At 36.5% G+C, this 20,268-nt stretch overlaps 1 protein-coding gene and 1 pseudogene across 1 annotated transcript in view; both read left to right on the top strand.

Annotated features, from left to right (window-relative positions):
* Positions 1-20,268, top strand: part of LOC111153200 (regulatory factor X7) — a 145,855-nt gene that overhangs the window by 45,056 nt on the left and 80,531 nt on the right. Inside the window, exon 3 of the mRNA XM_022512072.1 lies at positions 18,504-18,537. Within this exon, the coding sequence (XP_022367780.1) occupies positions 18,504-18,537 (34 nt within the window). The remainder of the gene's footprint in view (positions 1-18,503; positions 18,538-20,268) is intronic.
* On the top strand, positions 7,858-8,718 carry LOC111153095 (annotated as a pseudogene).

The raw sequence follows: 20,268 nt of genomic DNA, 5'->3' as shown, positions 1-20,268 counted from the left end.
GTAAAATTCCCCTGGGAATCCGTCTGGCCCTGGGCTTTTGTTTGTTTGGAGATTTTTTTTTTTTTATAATCTTTTTTTTTTTTTAAGATGTTATTTATTTATTTGACAGAGAGAGATCACAAGTAGACGGAGAGGCAGGCAGAGAGAGAGAGGGAAGCAGGCTTCCTGCCGAGCAGAGAGCCCAATGTGGGACTCGATCCCGGGACCCCGAGATCACGACCTGAGCCGAAGGCAGCGGCTTAACCCACTGAGCCACCCAGGCGCCCCTGTTTGGAGATTTTTGATGACTGTTTCAATCTCTTACTGGTTATGGGTCTCTTCAGGTTTTCTATTTCTTCCTGGTTCAGCTGTGGTAGTTTATATGTCTCCAGGAATGCATACGCTTCTTCCAAATTGTCAAATTTGTTGGCGTAGAGTTGCTCATAGTATGTTCTTATAATTGTTTGTATTTCTTTGGTGTTGGTTGTGATCTGACCTCTTTCATTCATGATTTATTTGGGTCCTTTCTCTTTTCTTTTTGATAAGTCTGGCCAGGGGTTTGTCAATCTTATTAATTCTTTCAAAGAACCAGCTCCTAGTTTTGTTGATTTGTTCTATTGTATTTTTTAGTTTCTATTTCATTGATTTCTGCTCTGATCTTTATGATTTCTCTTCTCCTGCTGGGTTTAGGCTTTCTTTGTTGTTCTTTCTCCAGGTCCTTTAGGTGTAGGGTTAGGTTGTGTATTTGAGACCTTTCTTGTTTCTTGAGAAAGGCTTGTACCGCTATATATTTTCCTCTCAGGACTGCCTTTGTTGTGTCTCACAGATTTTGAACTGTTGTGTTCTCATTATCATTTGTTTCCATGAATTTTTTCAATTCTTCTTTAATTTCCTGGTTGACCCATTCCTTTTTTTAGAAGGATGCTGTTTAGTCTCCATGTATTTGGGTTCTTTCCAGATTTCCTCTTGTGATTGAGTTCTAGCTTCAGAGCATTGTGGTCTGAAAATATGCAGGGAATGATCCCAATCTTTTGATACCGGTTGAGACCTGATTTAGGTCCCAGGATGTGGTCTATTCTGGAGAATGTTCCATGTGCACTAGAGAAGAATGTGTATTCTGTTGCTTTGGGATGGAATGTTCTGAATATATCTGTGATGTCCATCTGGTCCAGTGTGTCATTTAAGGCCCTTATTTCCTTGTTGATCTTTTGCTTGGATGATCTGTCCATTTCAGTGAGGGGAGTGTTAAAGTCCCCTACTATTATTGTATTATTGTCGATGTATTTCTTTGATTCTGTTATTAATTGGTTTATATAGTTGGCTGCTCCCACGTTAGGGGCATAGATATTTAAAATTCTTAGGTCTTCTTGCTGGACAGACCCTTTGAGTAAGATATAGTGTCCTTCCTCATCTTTTATTATAGTCTTTGGCTTAAAATCTGTTTAATCTGATATAAGGATTGCCACCCCAGCTTTCTTCTGATGTCCATTAGCATGGTACATTGTTTTCCACCCCCTCACTTTAAATCTGGAGGTGTCTTCAAGTCTAAAATGAGTTTCTTTTAGGCAGCATATTGATGGGTTTTGTTTTTTTATCCATTCTGATACCCTGTGTCTTTTGATTGGGGCATTTAGCCCATTAACATTCAGGGTAACTACTGAGAGATATGAATTTAGTGCCATTGTATTGCCTGTAAGGTGACTGTTACTGTATATTGTTTTTGTTCCTTTCTGATCTACTAATTTTAGGGTCTCTCTTTGCTTAGAGGACCCCTTTCAATATTTCCTGTATAGCTGGTTTGCTGTTTGCAAATTCTTTCAGTTTTTGTTTGTCCTGGAAGCTTTTAATCTCTCCTTCTATTTTCAATGATAGCCTAGCTGGATATAGTATTCTTGGCTGCATGTTTTTCTTGTTTAGTGCTCTGAATATATCATGCCAGCTCTTTCTGGCCTGCCAGGTCTCTGTGGATAAGTCTGCTGCCAATCTAATATTTTTACCATTGTATGTTACAGACTTCTTTTCCCGGGCTGCTTTCAGGATTTTCTCTTTGTCACTAAGATTTGTAAATTTTACTATCAGGTTACGGGGTGTGGACCTATTTTTATTGATTTTGAGGGGCACTCTTTGCATCTCCTGGATTTTGATGCTTGTTCCCTTTGCCGTATTAGGGAAATTCTCTACAATAATTCTCTCCAGTATACCTTCTCCTCCCCTCTCTCTTTCTTCTTCTTCTGGAATCCCAGTTATTCTAATGTTGTGTCATCTTATGGTGTCAGTTATCTCTCGAATTCTCTCCTCGTGGTCCAGCATTTGTCTCTCTTTTGCTCAGCTTCTTTATTCTCTGTCATTTGGTCTTCTATGTCACTAATTCTTTCTTCTGCCTCATTTATCCTAGCAGTAAGAGCTTCCACTTTTGATTGCATCTCATTAATAGGTTTTTTTATTTCAACTTGGTTAGATTTTAGTTCTTTTATTTCTCCAGAAAGGGCTTTTATCTCTCCGGAGAGGTTTCTCTAATATCTTCTATGCCTTTTTTGAGCCCGGCTAGAACCTTGAGAATCGCATTCTGAACTCTAGATCTGTCATATTACCAATGTCCGTATTGATTAGGTCCCCAGCCTACGGTACTGCCTCTTGTTCTTTTTTTTGTGGTGAGTTTTTCCGCCTTGTCATTTTGTCCAGATAAGATTTGCTTTCTCCTCCTCTGGAATTCTGCTGTTCTCCTTGGTAAGTGAAGTTGGTCTTGGCTGGGTTTCTTGATCTTCTGGGGGAGGGGCCTGTTGTAGTGATTCTCAAGTGTCTTTGCTGGAGGCGGAATTGCCCCGCCCCTTCCAGGGGCCGAGCTAAGTAATCCGCTTGGGTTTGCTTTTGGGAGCTTTTGTTCCCTGAATGCTTTCCGTAGAGTTCTGGAGGTCGAGAATGATAATGGCGGCCTCCCAATCTCTGGCCCAGAGGAGCCGAGAGCTCGGGTCCGCTCCTTAGTGGGCCCTCAGAGAAAAGCGCCCAATCGCTCCCGTCTCCCTGGCCTCTGGTCATGCCTGGAGAAAAGCGCCGAATTGCTCGCGCTTGGAGAAAAGTGCTCAGTCACTCTGTCTCCCTGGCCTCCGGTCGCGCTCCGACCTCACCCAGTCTGTGCCCAGTTCAACCCTGAGGTGAGAGCTCAGTCCTTGGCTTTGTCGCTGTAGCTGGCTTCCCGGTTATAATACCTGTGAGCTCTGCGACACTCAGACACCCCTGGTCCTTCTCTGACCCTGCGGGACCTGGGGTTACACTGACCCCGTGTGGGATTCCCCCTGGTTTAGCCTCTGGAGCGATGTCCCTCAGTGGAGCAGACTTTTAAAAGTCCTCATTTTGTGCTCTGTTGCTCCGCTGCTTGCCGGGAGGCAGCCCCTCCCACCGCGGTCTATCTTCCCGTCACTTTGGATTCACTTCTCCGCAGGTCCTACCTTTCAGAAAGTGATCGATTTTCTGTTTCTAGAATTGTTGCTCTTCTTCTCTTCGATTTCCCGTTGGATTTGTAGGTGTTCGTACTGGTTAGATAAGCTATCTAGCTGATCTCCTGCTACCTGAGGTCGTCTCAGCCTGCTACTTCTCCGCCATCTTGACTCCTTCCTCTGTAATTTGTTTTAATTGGTATCCTTATATTGCTGTTTGTTGATTGTCTCTTAATCTATACGTCTTCTTTTAAAATTTTTCTTGTAGTTTTTTTTTTTTTTTTTTCAATTAAGAAACTGTATCATTTGTCCTCTGGAGTTTCCTGCTTCTGGGTTTTCCTGATTTCATTCCCATGTTGCTTTTTAGGATCTTTCTCATCTCTACTTTCTGTTTGCTAGTTAGATATAAATATGGTTCAATACATAGACAGGGTTTAATGTTTTGGCAAGAATATTTCATAGATGGTTTAGTGTACATTCATCAAGAGGCTAAGACCCCTTTTACTCTTATGGAATGTAGTTCCTCAGCTATGCTGCACTAGATATCATAATCTTGCTCTAGGGAGCTATTTTTCTGTTAGTGTCACCAAAGCAGAAGTCATTGTAGGTCCTATTCTTCTTTCCCCTTATTTCTGTTGTGCCCTCCCCTACCCCTCCATTTAACCTTAAGGTTAGGGGTTCTTGGGAAGGGACTGTCTACTCACCTGTTGTATGTTCCTGGATTATGTAGTTAAGGATACAGAAGTCAAATGACTATTCTGAGTAATCGTAAATGTAGCATATCTTTAAACAGCTTTTTCAGTCTCTCGGGTTTCTTGTGTACGTACAGTTACCTTACCTTTAGGAAGAGTTCAGCTGGATCAAATGTATGATATATCATTGCCTTTTATACTTAGGCTTTCATTAAAATTCTGCAAAGACTTAACATAATAATCAAGTGATAGTTATAAAACGTCACAGTTTTTTGGATTTTAAACCTATTCAGTACCAGCAAGGCCATAGTCTCAGCCTGGGAGAGATAAAGCAGAGTGGTTACCCAGTTACATGATCAATATCTTTGCCTCCAGCATTCCAGAGTCTGAAAAGCCCATTTGCCTGCAGCCCACCCCCTGAGTCTGTTTTTAATACCCTTAGACTTGTATGGTTTTGATACTTAAGTTTGCACCAAGGACCATGATCTGAATATTCTTTCCCACACTCCTATCCCTGCCTCACCTTTCTTTCTCTCCCTTTCCCTGCCTCCATCCGTCATTTTATTGAGCACACATTGCCTGATGTGTACCAGGAAAAGTGCTAGACTTAGGAAACACAAAAACAAAACAGCAGACTTGTCTGCAAGGGAAGGGTGGAACACTGGACCTTTAGTTATCTATATGAAAAAAATTAACGTGTATCACACACAGACTCCAAGGGACCTCAAGCACCAAATGTGAAAAGCATTTATAAGAAAATAAATCTCTCCCTCTTTTTTTTAAGTAGGCTCCACCCCAAGCATGGAGTCCAACACTGGGCTTGAATTCATGACTCTGAGATCAAGACCTGAGCTAGGATCAAGGGTCACACACTTAACTGACTGAGCCACCCAGGCACCCTGAAAATAAATTTGTGACGTCATGAAAGGAAAAGTTTTTAAAAACAAGACACCAAAAGCACTTTTCATGAAGGAAAATACTAATAAATTTGAATACATTAAAATAAAAGCTTTCTGTAAAACAATACCATAAAAAGAAAAACAAGCTGCAGATGGGGAGAAAATATTTGTAATTAAATAATTGGCAAAGGATTAGTATCAGAGTATAAAGAGGACTCATTATTATAAAAATAATAATAGTAAACAACAAAGTGGAAAATGGGTAAAGATTATGAGTAGACAGTACATATAAGAAAGCATAGTGGTCAATAAACATGTAAGGATGTTAAACCTCATTAATAGAGTAATGCATATTAAATCAGTGAAATAATTTCACACACATTACATTGGCAAAAGTCTGTCATTACCAGATTTTGGAGAGGGTAAAGAAATTATTCTCATACACAGCTGATGGGAGTATACTTTGAAGTCCAATTTAGCAATAATTAGAAAGTTGAAGATCAACATACCAGAATTCCCCTGCAAGGTTTGTGTATATGTGCTTCTGTATGTCTGAGAAAAAGTGTTGCATAACAAGAGCTGTATGCCAAATGTTTGTTGCAACATTCTGTGTTACAGTATAGAGCTGGAAACACCATAGGTATCTTTCAGTAAAAGAATGTATAAATGAAAAGTGGTATGTTCAGACAATGGAATACTATGTGTATTAGTTTTCTAGGGCTGCTATAACAAAGTACCACAGAGTAGGTGGCTTAAGCAACAGGAACTTATTTTCTCACAGTTCTGGAGGATAGAAGTCCAAGATCAAGGTGTTCACAATGTTGATTCCTTCTGAAGGGTATGAGGGAAGGATCTTCCAGGTTGCTTTCCTTGACCTGCAGATGGCCTTCTCCTTATGTCTTTTCACATCTTCTTCCTTCCTTACGTGCCTTCGTATCTGCATTTTCCCATTTTATTAGCACAGCTGTGGTATTGGATTAGAGCCCACCCACATGACTGATTTCTTTTAACTTCATTGCCTCTGTAAAGACCCTGTCCCCAAATAAGTTCACATTGTGAGGTACTGAGATTGATACATAATTCAACCCACAACACTAGTAACAGTTAAAACAGATAAACTAGAATGAATAAAAAGACACACTTTCTAAAGCCCCATAAGTAAAAAGTGGGGGGAAGGTAGACTAATACATGCATCATAACTCCGTGTTTATAAAGTAAACAAAACTGCTTCATATTGTTTAGTGACATAAATTACCCCCCTCCCCATTCCAGCAGGGACCCAAGTGGATGCCTGAAACCATGGATAGTACCATGGATAGAAACCATGGATGTTTTTTTCTTATACATAGTACATATGTACCTATGATAAAGTATAGTGTATAAATTAGGTACAGTAAGAGATTAACAACAAATAATAAAATAGAATAATTATAACAATATACTATAATAAAATTAGGTGAATATGTTCTCTCTAAATATCTGACTGTACTCACCCTTCTTGTGGTGATATGAGGGTGATGAAATGTTTACATGATGAGATGAAGTGCAGTGACTGATGTAGCCATCATGATATAGAGCTAGGCTACTGTTGACCTTCTGATTATAAGATCTTCTGATTATACATTATACATCAGAAGGAAGATCACCTGCTTCTGGACCATGGTTAACTTTGGATAATTGAAACTGTGGGGAACTACTGTACTGAATATTTGTAGTAAAATATAAATATTAATAAGAATGATAATAAGTTCTAGATAGTGGTCACCACCAACAAATGAATGGTGAAATGAAATTGGAAAACAGCCTAGAGGGGCTTCAGTTTCATCTACGAAGGTTTCTTCCTTAAGGGAGAAAATGTTCAGATTACTTCAAAGTCACTGACAGGAATGTGTACTATATTATTCTCTATAACTTTACACTATACTTGCAACTTGGTAATCTCAAAAAATAGTAGAAAAGAATACTAACTCAAAGAATGCAATGATGTCACTAAGAAGTTGAAAGCTTCATTCTAATAATATCAATAATTAAATAGTAGGCAAAAGTTTTCTGTTAATAGTTAATTCTTCTAGTGGAAGTTAGTTTTGGGGTCCTGGGTGACTCAGTTGGTTGTGTCTGACTATTGATTTCTGCTCAGGTCATCATCTCAGGATCCTGAGATCAACACATCCGGCTCTGTGCTCAGCAGGGAATCTGCTTCAGGATTCTCTCACCCCTGCCCTTCCCACCTTGCTTGTACATATGTGCATGCGCGCACACACTCTTTCTCACTAAAATAAATACATCTTTAAAAAACGAATTGGTTTTAATTTTCTGAACAGGAAGATGAGGTTTTTTTGATAAAATTAGCAAATGCTTATAATATATTCTTCAAAAAAACAAAAAGTTCACTATTCATACCTAACGAAGTTTGAACTTTAGAAATAACTCATTTATAGAGCATTGTATTGAGTATATTAGGGAACCTCTTATATGTGAGTCAGCAACACATAGTGTATGAATGACTTTGTTCTCTGCACTCCAGAGTAGTAGCACTCAACTAGAGACATGATAGTATGTAGAGCAGTTCTGGTTGTCAGAATGTCTACTGACATTTAGTGAGCAGCATACCAAGCATTCTACAAAGCATAGAACAAACTATATGGTAAAGGAAGATGCCACTAAAAACCAGTGTCCTATTGAGATGTATTGGTCTGCAACCTAAATTACTTTTAAAGCAGATCCCCAAAAGCTCATAAGATCAGGCAAGAACTCTGAATGATGACTATTTTTAACTCATTTTGGGGAAGAGTTGTAATGGTGTCTGTATGTTTTCTGGAGGCTGCTGCATCGGATCTCGGCCAACCAGAAAAGATGACAGCAGCAGCCAGAACAACTTCTGAATCTGTGAGAGATAGGAGAGGAAAGGGGGAAGGTGATTTGAGCCACTTCTTAAAGCAATATTTAAGTAGAGACCTTCTCACACAAAGATAAAATATAGATGAACTATTCAGGAGGCAGAAGAAGTAGTTTGGAATCACGATTTAGGAACAATGCTGGAGGGAAGAGAGGGAGCTACAGCAGGAAAAGAGGAAATCATCCTACATGAGAACATACATCTTCAGTGTCCAAGAAGCCTTGGTTAGACCAGATTTCTTCTGCCAACCTTGGTGCAGATGAGCCTCTAACAGAGGAAGAAAATGAAGATTTTGAAAAGGAGAGTAATGCTGATACTACAGCTCTTCTTGAGGAACTAGGAAACCTTTAAGAATTGTTCAAGAGCAGGCCAGGAAGGAGCAAGAGCAGAAAGCTGAAGAAGAAAGAATAAGTATAGAAAACATTGAGTGGAAACCCTCTCTTTAATCTTATTGGGCCATTCCAGCCTCACGCCAGTTTCAAAGTTAACAAAAGGTGGGATGAAGGGGGCACACCTGGTGGCTCAGTTGGTTAAGCCTCTGACTCTTGGTTTCAGCTCATGTCATGATCTCAGGGACATGAGATGGAGCTCCCTGTCAGGCATGGAATCTGTTTGAGATTCTCTCCCTCTCACTCTGCCTCTCCTCTCACTCACACGCTCTCTCTCAAATAAAAAATTTTTTTTTTAAAGGTGGGATGGTTATGTTGTTTTCAGGAACTATGCAAAAAGGTATACATGATCAGAAGAGAGACAAAAGATTTGTAAGTGATACACTGTGATCTGATTTTCACAAAATGTTCATGTAGAAATATATATAGTACAGTTTTATGTGCTTAATTAAAGACTGTAAAATGGGGGTGCCTGGAAAGCCTAGTTGGTTGGACCTTTGACTCCTGATTTCAGCTTTGCTTATGGGATTAATCCCTGTGTAGGGCTCTGAGCTCAGCTCAAAGTCTGCTGGAGTATCTCTGTCCTCCTCTGCCCCTTCCCCCCCACTCATGCTCTATAAATACATATATACATACACACATACATAAAATCTTAAACAAAGACTGTCAAATGTAAGTGATTCAAAACAAAAGCATTTTGGGATGTAAATATAAACATAATTGGTACTTTGTTATTAGGTAGTATAGTATCAAAATGAATTTTTTTTGGTTTTATGATCATACGTTGTTTTTTATTAAGGTAAGTTTTACATGACCTAAAATTAACCACTTAAAGTGCACACTTGAATGACATTTAGTACATTTATAATGTGTAACCATCACCTCTGTGTAGTTCCAAAATATTTCATCACCCCAAAATGAAACCCCATATGCTTTAAGCAGTCATTCCCCAATTTCCTGTCCCCTTAGTTCCTGGCAGCCACCAGTCAGCTTTCTGGTTCTATGCATGTAGCTACTCTGGATGTTTCAGACACATGAAATTACATAATAAATGACCTTTTATGCCTTCCTTCTCTAAACAGACTTTCCAGGATTCATCCATGTTTTAGTATGGATCATTCTTTTTTTGTGGCTGAATGATACTCCATTATATGGATGGACCACCTTTTGTTTATTCATCCATTTGGGTTGTTTCCACCTTTTAACTCTTAAGAATAGTGCATCTATGAATATTTATGTGCACATTGTTGTTTTAATACCTATTTCATTTCTTGGGTATATACCTAGGAGTAAAATTTCTGGGTTATGTGATAATTATGTGTTTTTTGAGGAAACACCAGACTGTTATCTGCAGCAGCTACACCATCTTACATTCCTATTAGTAGCAGACAGTGGTTCCAGTTTCTCCACATCCTCACCAACAGATCCCAGTTTGTTTTTTTTTAAGATTTTATTTACTTATTTGACAGAGATCACAAGTAGGCAGAGAGAGAGGCAGAGAGAGGAGGGGAAGCAGGCTCCCTGCAGAGCAGAGATCTTATGCGGGGCTCGATTCCAGGATGCTGGGATCATGACCTGAGCTGAAGGCAGAAGCTTTAAACCACTGAGCCACCCAGGCACCCCCAGATCCCAGTTATTTTTAAGAGGACATGGTTAAGTGGGCACCTGGGTGTCTGAGTCTGTTGAATGTCTGCCTTTGGCTCGAGTCATGATCCCAGGGTCCTGGTTTCAGGTCCTGCATTGGGCTCCCTGTTCAGCAGGGGAGTCTGCTTCTCTCTCTGCCTCTGCCCCCACGTCCATTCTCTCTCTCAAATAAATAAATAAAATCTTTTTTAAAAAGACGTAGTAAGTGTACAAATAAATATTTCTTGATGATGGGATTAAGAGTAGTTTGCTTTATATATATATTTTTTATCTTTCAACTTTTATAGAATTAGCCACTACTATTGTGGTTATTTTTATTATTTATTTTATTTTTAAAGGTTTTATTTATTTATTTGACAGACAGAGATCACAAGTAGGTAGAGAGGCAGGCGGGGGGTGGGGAGAAGCAGGCTCCCCGCTGAGCAGAGAGCCCAATGCGGACTTGATTCCAGGACCCTGGGATCATGACCCAAGCCAAAGGCAGCGGCATAACTCACTGAGCCACCCAGGCGCCCCTATTGTGGTTATTTTTAAAAACAAAAATTTTTTTGTTCTCTTTTGAGTGAACCAAAAGTAAATGCTTTAGAAAAGTATAAGATAAAAACATCTTTTACTTTGATGGACTGTAAGCTAAGTCATAATCCACAAAAAGGATCTAAAGTCAATATACTTTTGATAGAATTAACATTTTGCAGGAAGAGGAAGCGAGGAGTTTGACTTATCCTGGCTAGACTAGAATGTAAGAGCTTCTTACAGTTGATGTATTACACTTACCTCCTCTACTTCAGATTTTCCATACGTGAAGTGTATGTAATATCTGGTATTCATAGATCACAATTTCTGCAACATGAGAATTTTGAATCAAGTATATAGGAATTGTGAGTCATTCTGAATTCAGACTTGGAGACTCTAAATAAATGTAGAAATAGTATTGAACTTTTGGGTGGAAGCCAAACCTGTTACTGGAAAGATGAGTGGGAGTCTCTTAGAATGATATCAGTAATAAATACTTAATAAACAGTTTGTGGAAACTGGGAAAACAAAGTTTCTGGAATGGTTGTAGCAAGCATCTCTGTTCTTTCAAGCATATTGTTTCTTACAATGTGTTATATTCTATGTATCGTTACATATACATATACATATACATATACATATACATATACATATACATATACATATACATATAATACATTCTATGTATTATAGTCTGTGTATGTTTGGCCCATGACTAGTAATCTATTTATTGAGGCATGTTGAACTCTGAAGAAAAGGGGATATTAAATGGTTATTTTTGTGAAGTAAAGTGGTTATTTCATGGTTATTTCTTTGAGGTAAAGTAAGTTTAGACTAAGGTTTTTTTTTGTTTTTTGGGTTTTTTTTTAACATATATTTCCTAAAATTATTGTCTCTTTTGTATAACCGCATTAGGTAAGAAAGTTTCCCCAGCTTCACTCTGTAATTCAGTTTAGGGAAAACAAAATATGATTTCTCAAGTTGTATCTCTCTTTATTAAATTAGTATATGCTGTCCTTGCTGCTGTGTTTCCCTCTTTTCCCTACACTGTAGGTCTAGGTTAAGATTTTTACTTCTTAATATTGTGTTGATCTGACCTAATATGCAAAGCCTGAACTGAAAGATGTGGAAGATGAATGATTAGCATGTTCCATAACATTTCTAGTTACAATACCACAGCAAAATTATGGTACTGATATTTCATTATTTTTGTCTAATACCAACTACCAGGTTGATACTATTTAATTAAAATGTTTATAAAACATTTTTTGTCATAGATTAATTTAGTCTATGCTAGAACTTCATATAAATGGAATTATACAGAGTGAACTTCTCTGGGTGGTGTCTTTGGCTCACTGTAATATCTACTAGATTCATCCATGTGTTTCTATGTATTGTAAGTTGGTTTTTGTCTGTTTTTTTAATTGCTGAGTACTATGACTATACCATGTTTTTATCCATTCTTACATTGACTGCCATTTGGATTATTTTCAGTTTGGGGCAATTATGACTAAAGATTCTATGAACATTATTGTTCAAGCCTGTTTCATGGATACAGAGTTTCATTTCTTTAATATAAATACCTAGGACTAGAATTGCCCCAATAAAAGATGTTTATATTTAACTAAATTTTTCTGAAGTGGTTTTACCTTTTACATTTCCACCAGAAATGTATGACAGTTGCAGTTGCTCCAAACTGTGTTTTTAATTTTAGCCATCCTAGTGAGTATATAATAGTATATCATCATGATTTTGATTTGCGTTTCCTTAATGTTTAATGATGTTGAACATCTTTTCATTTCCTTATTGGATATTTGTATATTCCTTTTTTTGTGTGAACTGTCTATTGCAGTTGTTTATTTATTAATTGACTTTACTCTTGAGTTGTAGGAATTTATAACATATTCTGAGCATAAGTCCTTTGTTAGATGTATGTTTTGCAAATATTGGTTTTGTGTGATGGCTTATTTGCTTAGTTGATGTCTTTTGATGAATACAGTTGATTTTCATTTTGATGGAATTTAATTTATTTTTTTTTCTTTAAGGGTTATTGCATCCCAAGATATCTTTGTATATTTTTCAGGTCTTAATAGTCTGTGATTTCTTGTAGGCATTTTATAGCTTACATTTTTATAGTTAATTTTAAGATCCAACTCAAAAGTAGTTGAATGAGTTATGTTCATTTGTTTATAGATATATCCAGTTATTCCATCGGCCTTTTTTGAAAGGATTTTCTTTTATCACTTAAATGCTTTAGTTCTGTTTGCAACTTCTGTTGCAAATCAGTTGACTGTATAGAAGTCAGCTATCATTCATACCACTTTTTTACCGCATATAATGTTAACTTTACTTCATCCAGTTGACCTCAAAATTTGCTTTTCATCTTCGTGTTTTCATATCTTTGACTATGATGTGCCCATGTGTGGTTTTCTTTGTAATAATCATGCTTGGAATTTAATGAACTTAGATATGTAAGTTCGTGTTTTTCACATAATTTGGGGGAATTTTTGGTCATTTGTCAGATATTTTTCTGTCCCATTATCTCTCCTCTCCAACTGTACATGGTTAGACCACTTGATGTTGTACTACAGATTCCTGAGGCTCTGCTTATTATGTTGAAAATCTTTTTCTTTCTCCTTTAGAGTCAATAAGATGTATTGATTTATTTTCCAGTTTAGTGACCCTTTTTCTGCTGTATCTGATCTGCTATTAAGGTAATCCAGTGAATTTTTCATTTTAGACATTGTACTTTTTAGTTTTAGAATTTCCATTTGGTTCTGAGAAACTACCATTTCTCAGCTGAGGTTCTCCCCTGCCATGTATACATTTCTTATGACATTATTTTCCTTTAAATACTTGGACATATTTATAATACTTGCTTAGACATCCTTGACTAATTCTGACATATGGATCATTCAGGATTTGGTTTCTGTGAGCTGCTTTTTGTCTTGACTCTGGATCTCTTTTTCCTGTTTCTTCTTTCTGGTATATTTTGCTTGTGTAATGGGTGTTGTGGGTGATACATTGTTGTAGGCTTTGGATTCTGTTATTTTTTTCTGAGTGTTGTGGGGTTTTTTGTGTTTTGGATTTTTTTGTCCTGGTAGTCTGTAACATGTTGGGATTCAAACTCCAGCATTATTACTCCTATAATAAGCAGCAAGGAGACTCAACTCAGATCTTTCCACTTTTTCCAGCCGTTGCTTTTTTCTGGAAGCCTTGGAGTCTTTCCCAGAGGAAGGTCATCCAAACGTTTGGGCATAGTTTATAAAGAAATTTTGTGGCGCCATCCTTTCTAGGATTTCATCTTTCATGTTACAGTGGCTCTGGCTATCCCAGACATTGTCTTCTGCCTCCTCAGCTGGCAAGACAGCAGATTTCTGCCTTATTCTTCAGTGATCGTTGTTGCATGGGTGGATCAGTGCCCTCAGACAAACAGCCTTATAACGACAAATCCTACCTAACACAGTTCCCTTCTTTTACAGATGTTTCCCTCTAGTTGCTACCTGCTTTTGGTCACTCTAAGTTTGATGCCCGGTTTTTATACTTTGTCCACAATGTATCATTGTTACATGTGGGAAGTTACTTTGTCATTTTCTGAAGCAGAACATCGGGATATTGAAGCATCATTTTAATTGAGTCAGTAAAATTATTGAATATTCAGGAATATTGTAGGAAATAATAAAATTCCACTAAATGGAATATTATAATACATCATGTTAAAATTTTGAAACAAAAACTGGAAACAGAACAGGATGTCTGCTGTCACTGTAATTCTTCATCTTTAGAGATTTTAGGCAAAGTAATTAGGTAAGAAAGGAGGTGAAAAAGAGGCATAAGGACAGAAAAGGAAGAAACATATTTTCATTAATTGTAAGTGAAATGGTTATCTACAGGAGAATCTATATACTGTTAGAACTAATAAGGTCAGCATAGAAAACTAATAGTTTTTGTGAATATCAGCATGTACATTAGTAAGTTAGAAAGTATAATTTTTGAAAGATACAGAGAATTATAAGACATTTTTAAAGACAGACAAAAATAAATCCAATTATGAGTCAACTCCTCCACTTCAATCTATAACATCAGTGCAGCTCAATATAAATCTTAACAAGAATTTTGTATAATTGGAAAAACCAAAAACTCAACCTGGAATATTTAAGGCCTAAGGATTATCAAGACTGTTCTGAAAATGGTCAAAAAAGGTCATTTAAGCAAACATCTAGACCTAGTTTTTAAAACACAGGTAAATTTAGAGTGGTGGTGCAAAGATAGACACATAGATTAATAATTAAACAGAAAAAAAGCCAAAAATAGATTCAAGCATATGTGCAAACTTGGACATAATAAAATAGGGAGCAGTTGGCCTACCAGAGAGAAAATATGTATTACACCACACCATACGTAAGAGTAAATTCTTTTTTTTTTTTTTTTTAAGATTTTATTTATTTATTTGACAGAGAGAGATCACAAGTAGAGAGGCAGGCAGAGAGAGAGAGAGAGAGGGAAGCAGGCTCCCTGCTGAGCGGAGAGCCCGATGCGGGACTCGATCCCAGGACCCTGAGATCATGACCTGAGCCGAAGGCAGTGGCTTAACCCACTGAGCCACCCAGGTGCCCCCATAAGAGTAAATTCTAATTCAAATAAAGATCAAACTTGAAAAAGCTAACTTCAAAATATTAGAATGATATATATCCTTAAAACTTTAGCTAGATAGGATGTCTTAAGATAAAAAACACAGATCATAAAGGAAAAAATTAATAAATTTGTCTAAATCAAAAATTTAAACTTTAGTAAGCTATCACTAAAATATATAATTAGCGAAGTTAAGTATACATAACAGGATTCCTGTCCATAGTGTATAAAGAACAGCTACAACTTAATAAGAAATAGTCAACTCCTCTTAAAAATGAGCAAAGAATATGAACCAGCAATTTACAGAGGAGAAAATCCATATGGCCAGTGAGCAGGTGAAAAATATTGCTAGCAATTGGGAAAAATGACAAATTCAAAAAAATTATATCCATTAAGATAGTGTTTAACATGTGTATTATATATCATGTATAAATGGCAAATATTTGTACAAAGTAGTAGGAGAATATAGACTATCATGTGGTGCTGATGGAAGTGTAAATGGATATAAACTGCTTGGGAGAAGAATTTGATAATCTATTATACAATTGAAAAGATACATCCATGAGCCCCTGAAAATTAACTTTTGAATTTGTAACTGAGAGATTTTCACAGGTGTACATCAGGAGACATATACAAAGTTTATTGTGACATTGTTAGAAAAACTGGGAAGTATAAAATTGGCTTTCAATAAAGAAATAGATGAATGTATTTGATATATTCACCCAACTGAATAATTTTCAGCAGTTAAAATGAATGAACTTCATCAAAGTGTAGATATCAAAAATAATGTTGAATGAAAAAAGACAGTTGCAGACTGTATATAACATAAAGGCAATTATATAAACATTTAAAAGCTTCTTGGAACAGCAGTATATGTTGCTTATAGACTTGTATATCTAATACAAGTATTAAAATATCAACTGGGGAGCTTACACATCAAATTAATGATAGTTATCTTTGGGAAGGTAGTGAAATGGTATGAGTCTGGACAGAAGAACAAACACGACTTAATCTATATTCTTCTGTTACACCTGTGTTAAGTGTGAAGTAAAAATAATCAAAAGGCTAGGTCAAGTGATTGCCAAAGTTCATATCTAGCTTAGAAGCACTTACATTTTACCTTTTAAGTGTATTTTTTCAAAGGTTATCTCTTACACATACTTTTTAGATTTACCAAGTTGTTTATAAGACATGGTCATCTTCAGATATTCCACAGAGCAGGTTTCTGGTAGAAAAGGAATATATTTAGAGCTGTGGTTTAAAAAATAATTACATTTTCAGTTTCATATTAATTTCTCTAAAAACCATTTTTTTAAGTGGTCCCAGTATAGGGGGCTGAATGTGTTTTTGTCATTTATTCATTTAACAGATTTTCTTGAACATCTAACATGTGCCAGATGATAATAACGGCAGTGAGCAAAACAAACAAAGCCTGCTTTCATGGAGTTTAAATTCTAGTCAAGGAAGATAGCCAGTAAACAAATAAATTAATAAAAATATAAAATGGGCTCAGTTGGTTAAGTGTCTGCCTTCGGCTCAGGACATGATCCCAAGGTCCTGGGACTGAGTTCTGCATCAGGCTCCTGGCTCAACAGGGAGTGTACTTCTCCCTCTGCTCCTCCCCCTACTCATTTTCTCTCTCCTCTCTCATTCTCTCTCAAATGAATAAATAAAATCTTTAAAAATATATATAAAATGTTTGGTGGTAAGTGCAATAATGAGAAGCAAAGCAGAGCAAGAAGGATAGAATGATGCGGAATATTTTATATGGGAAAGTCAGGGAAGAACTATCTGTAAAATATAACATCTTGCAAAGTCATGAAGAAAATCAACAGGTAAGTTATATGGGAGAAGAATCTTAGAGGCTGACAGAAAAAACCCGTACAAAGGCCTTGCTCTTGCCTTGAGAAGGAGCACGGAGGCTAGTGTGGCAGGAGCTGAATGAAGAACAGAGAAATAGTAAGAGATGAGATTGGAAAGATAGCAGAAGGCTGGGTCATGCAGGACTTTATTGGCTATGATCAAGATTGGAGCAGAAGTCTAATGTGGTTTGGACAAAGAATCACTCTGGCCACTTTGTTCAGAATAGCCGACAGAGTTAGTTGGGGGTGGCTGCGGGAGACCAGTTAGGTTACTGCAGCACTTTAGACAGGAAATGGAGGGGGGTTTAGAAGAAGGTGGTGAACAGTGGTTGGATTCTTGATGCATTACTTTTTAGGAGCAATTCTTAATCAATACTCTTTTACCTCAGGGAAACTGGGAGTTACTCAGAGAGGAAAAAAATAGCAGACTTTAGCTGCTAATGAATGAGTTATAAGCTATACAAACGATCCCAAAAGACTTAAAAACCTCTGAAAAGTCTTTTGTGGGATTGTGGGAAGGGGATTTCATTTCCTCTTAAGTGGAGGTATCATTTGCTTTTCTTGTTCCTTTTAGTCATTCTGATCTTTGCAGTTGAACTTAATCCAGTTATACTTTGTTCTTTAAAAATGAAATTTGAGATCTAAGTACAAATGAAAAGTTTTGAGGTTATTGATTGTATTAATCAATACAAATGAGTTCTAAATGTTGATTTTTACTTTAATTGTATAGATATATATACAGAGGCAAATAACCAAACTTTCTGACACTTGTTTGCTCTAGAACCTTTTATGAAAGATAATTTGGTTTGTAGCATCTTTTAAGATATAAACTATCTCTGAACTTACACATTATTTCGTTGCATTTATACTTTAATGTGTTTTAACAAAATCCAGGTGATGGTTTAATTGTTTTATACTGGCTTCATTTGTATTATATATTAATAGTTCACTTATTCAGTAATTCACTTATTTGGTAAATTGATATATAGTCGCTTTTTTGGGTTATTTCTAAATGTATTCTCCCCTTCCAATTCATTATCATATCAGTTAGGTTTAGGGATTCCTTTCCCTAGCCTGTGTGGGAGTGTGTGCGCACATGTACCTATGTGAGAGGGAGGGAGGGAGGAGACAATCTACTTTATAGCAAGTTTTTAGAACTACAGATTATATTACACCATTATGGCTTTTAAATGCTAAACAAATTATTTTCCAGAGTGGCAGGCATACACTAAAAATTGTAATTCATTATAAACTCTGTGTCCTATTTCTTTGTATAATACTTACCTGCATTTTTATGTATCTCTAAAAACTTAATTGTTTATTCAAAGCTTCTGTTAAAATGATACAGTGTAACAACAGTAGGTTGGTTCTATGTAGCAGGTAACTCAGAAGATGTTCTCATCATGCTTAAGGACTAAATTTAGTGCAGTGAATGGGAATAGATGTTTGTTTGGCTTTGTGAAAAATGCAGTTTTAAGGTATGATGCTAATCTTAAAAGGAATTTTATTATTTTAAACATTTAATTTATCATTTTTATTAACTTAACTTTCTTTTTCTTTTAGCAAAACTGTACAATCTAAAGTGGACTGCATTTTGGTAAGTAAAATGAGTAATCTTCAAGTTCTTTTGTAATAAGGTTTTTACCACTGTATAAAATATATTATCCTTGAGTAAATATTTATTGTAAATATCTCAATTTTAGAGAATAAAATTTGATATTGAATTACAACCCTAAGGGTGAATTAGGTATAAGCTATCTACTTTCCTATATCTCATCAATAATGAAATCACAGTCTGAGGTTATTGCATGTTTTTGAAACTTACTGGTGTTTTCTAAAGATCACTTATGCATTTAATAAAGTTCTTTCTTTTTCTTTTCTATTGACTGTAAGAATTTGTTGAAGGAAAAGATTTAAGATGTTTGATGGGTTAGGTTTTTTTGATAGCATATTGTTCATATTTAGGTTCCTAGAATTTAGGAATTAAAGCCACAATAATAGTTCTAATTTATGTTGTACTGAATAGAACTTTTAAAAATTGTATTTAAATGGGAGCTTTTTAAAATGCTTTATGCTGTTAAGACCTAGGAAGGTAGTAATTGGGGATGGAGGGGTGCTTTTGACCCCAATCCCCAGAAGATATCCTTGATATCCCAGTTCTCAAGAGTCTCATTGTTTGTCCCTCAGAAGTTACTGCATATTGCATTCTTTTCGATACCCAAGATAGTGTTGGAGGATTATTCAGCTTTTGAGGCAGAAGACTAGTACAATTTTTAAGATAGGACATTTATTAAATATTAAATAAGAAAAAGGCTTTTAAATCTTTCAAGTTCAGAATTGTTTCTATTTTAGCATGAGGTCTGAAGTTATGTGTATTTGATGAAGAAGATAGTAAGATTTCTATCCTCATGAACCTTACAGTTTATTGAATAAGGTAGATATTAGATGAATAGTCAAATAAATGAGCATTATAATGGTAGGTAGTGATAAATGCTATTATGAAAAAATTTTTTAAAGATTTTATTTATTTATTTGACAGAGAGAGATCACAAGTAGGCAGAGAGGCAGGCAGAGAGAGTGGAGGAAGCAGGCTTCCTGCTGAGCAGAAGGCAGAGGCTTAGCCCTCTGAGCCACCCAGGTGCCCCCTATTATGAAATTTTTAAAGGTAAAGGCAAACAAGTGTTGCTGGGTAGGGTAGGGCAGGCAAGTGATGGTGGGTAGGTTGGATGATTAGGAAAAACCTCTTTGAGAAAGTGGCATTTGAAGGGAGACTTGAATAATAAGAACCCAACCTTGTGTGATGAGTTGCCTGTGACATTGACTAGGCAGAGGGGAAGAAGAAGTACAAAGATTCAGAAGCAGGAATGAGTTGGGGATATTTACAGAATACAAAGAAAGCAGTGTCGCTGCATCTTATAGAAGAGAGAGAGAATGATAGAAGAAAAGTTCAGGTAGGGAGAAACTTTTGTAGGATTTATTTAGGTATGGCAAATAGTATGGATTTCATTCTAAGTGTATGGAGAGCCAATTAAAAGGTTTTAAGTAGAATAGTATGACCCAGTTGTTTTTAAACACCCTGGTTGTTGTTGAGAAATGGGCTGGTCTTGGGAGATGAGTGTAAGCAGGAAAACCATTTAGGTATGGGGAAGTCCAAATGAAAATTCAAGGCTCTTGCTTACATGATGGCAGTGGAAGATGGAAAAAAGCAGATAGATGGATTCAAGGCTTATTTTGGATATAAAGCTAATTGGCCTTCCTTGCTGCTGCATTGAATGTGCAGGGAAAAACAAAAAGGAATCAAGGATAATTCCTTTTTGTTCCAAAAGAT

Source organism: Enhydra lutris, unplaced genomic scaffold (assembly GCF_002288905.1).
Source record: "Enhydra lutris kenyoni isolate GAN:26980312 unplaced genomic scaffold, ASM228890v2 scaffoldscaffold31, whole genome shotgun sequence".
NCBI lineage: Eukaryota > Metazoa > Chordata > Mammalia > Carnivora > Mustelidae > Enhydra > Enhydra lutris.
Note: the sequence above shows the minus strand (reverse complement) of the source record. Positions and strands in the feature narration are given on the sequence as shown.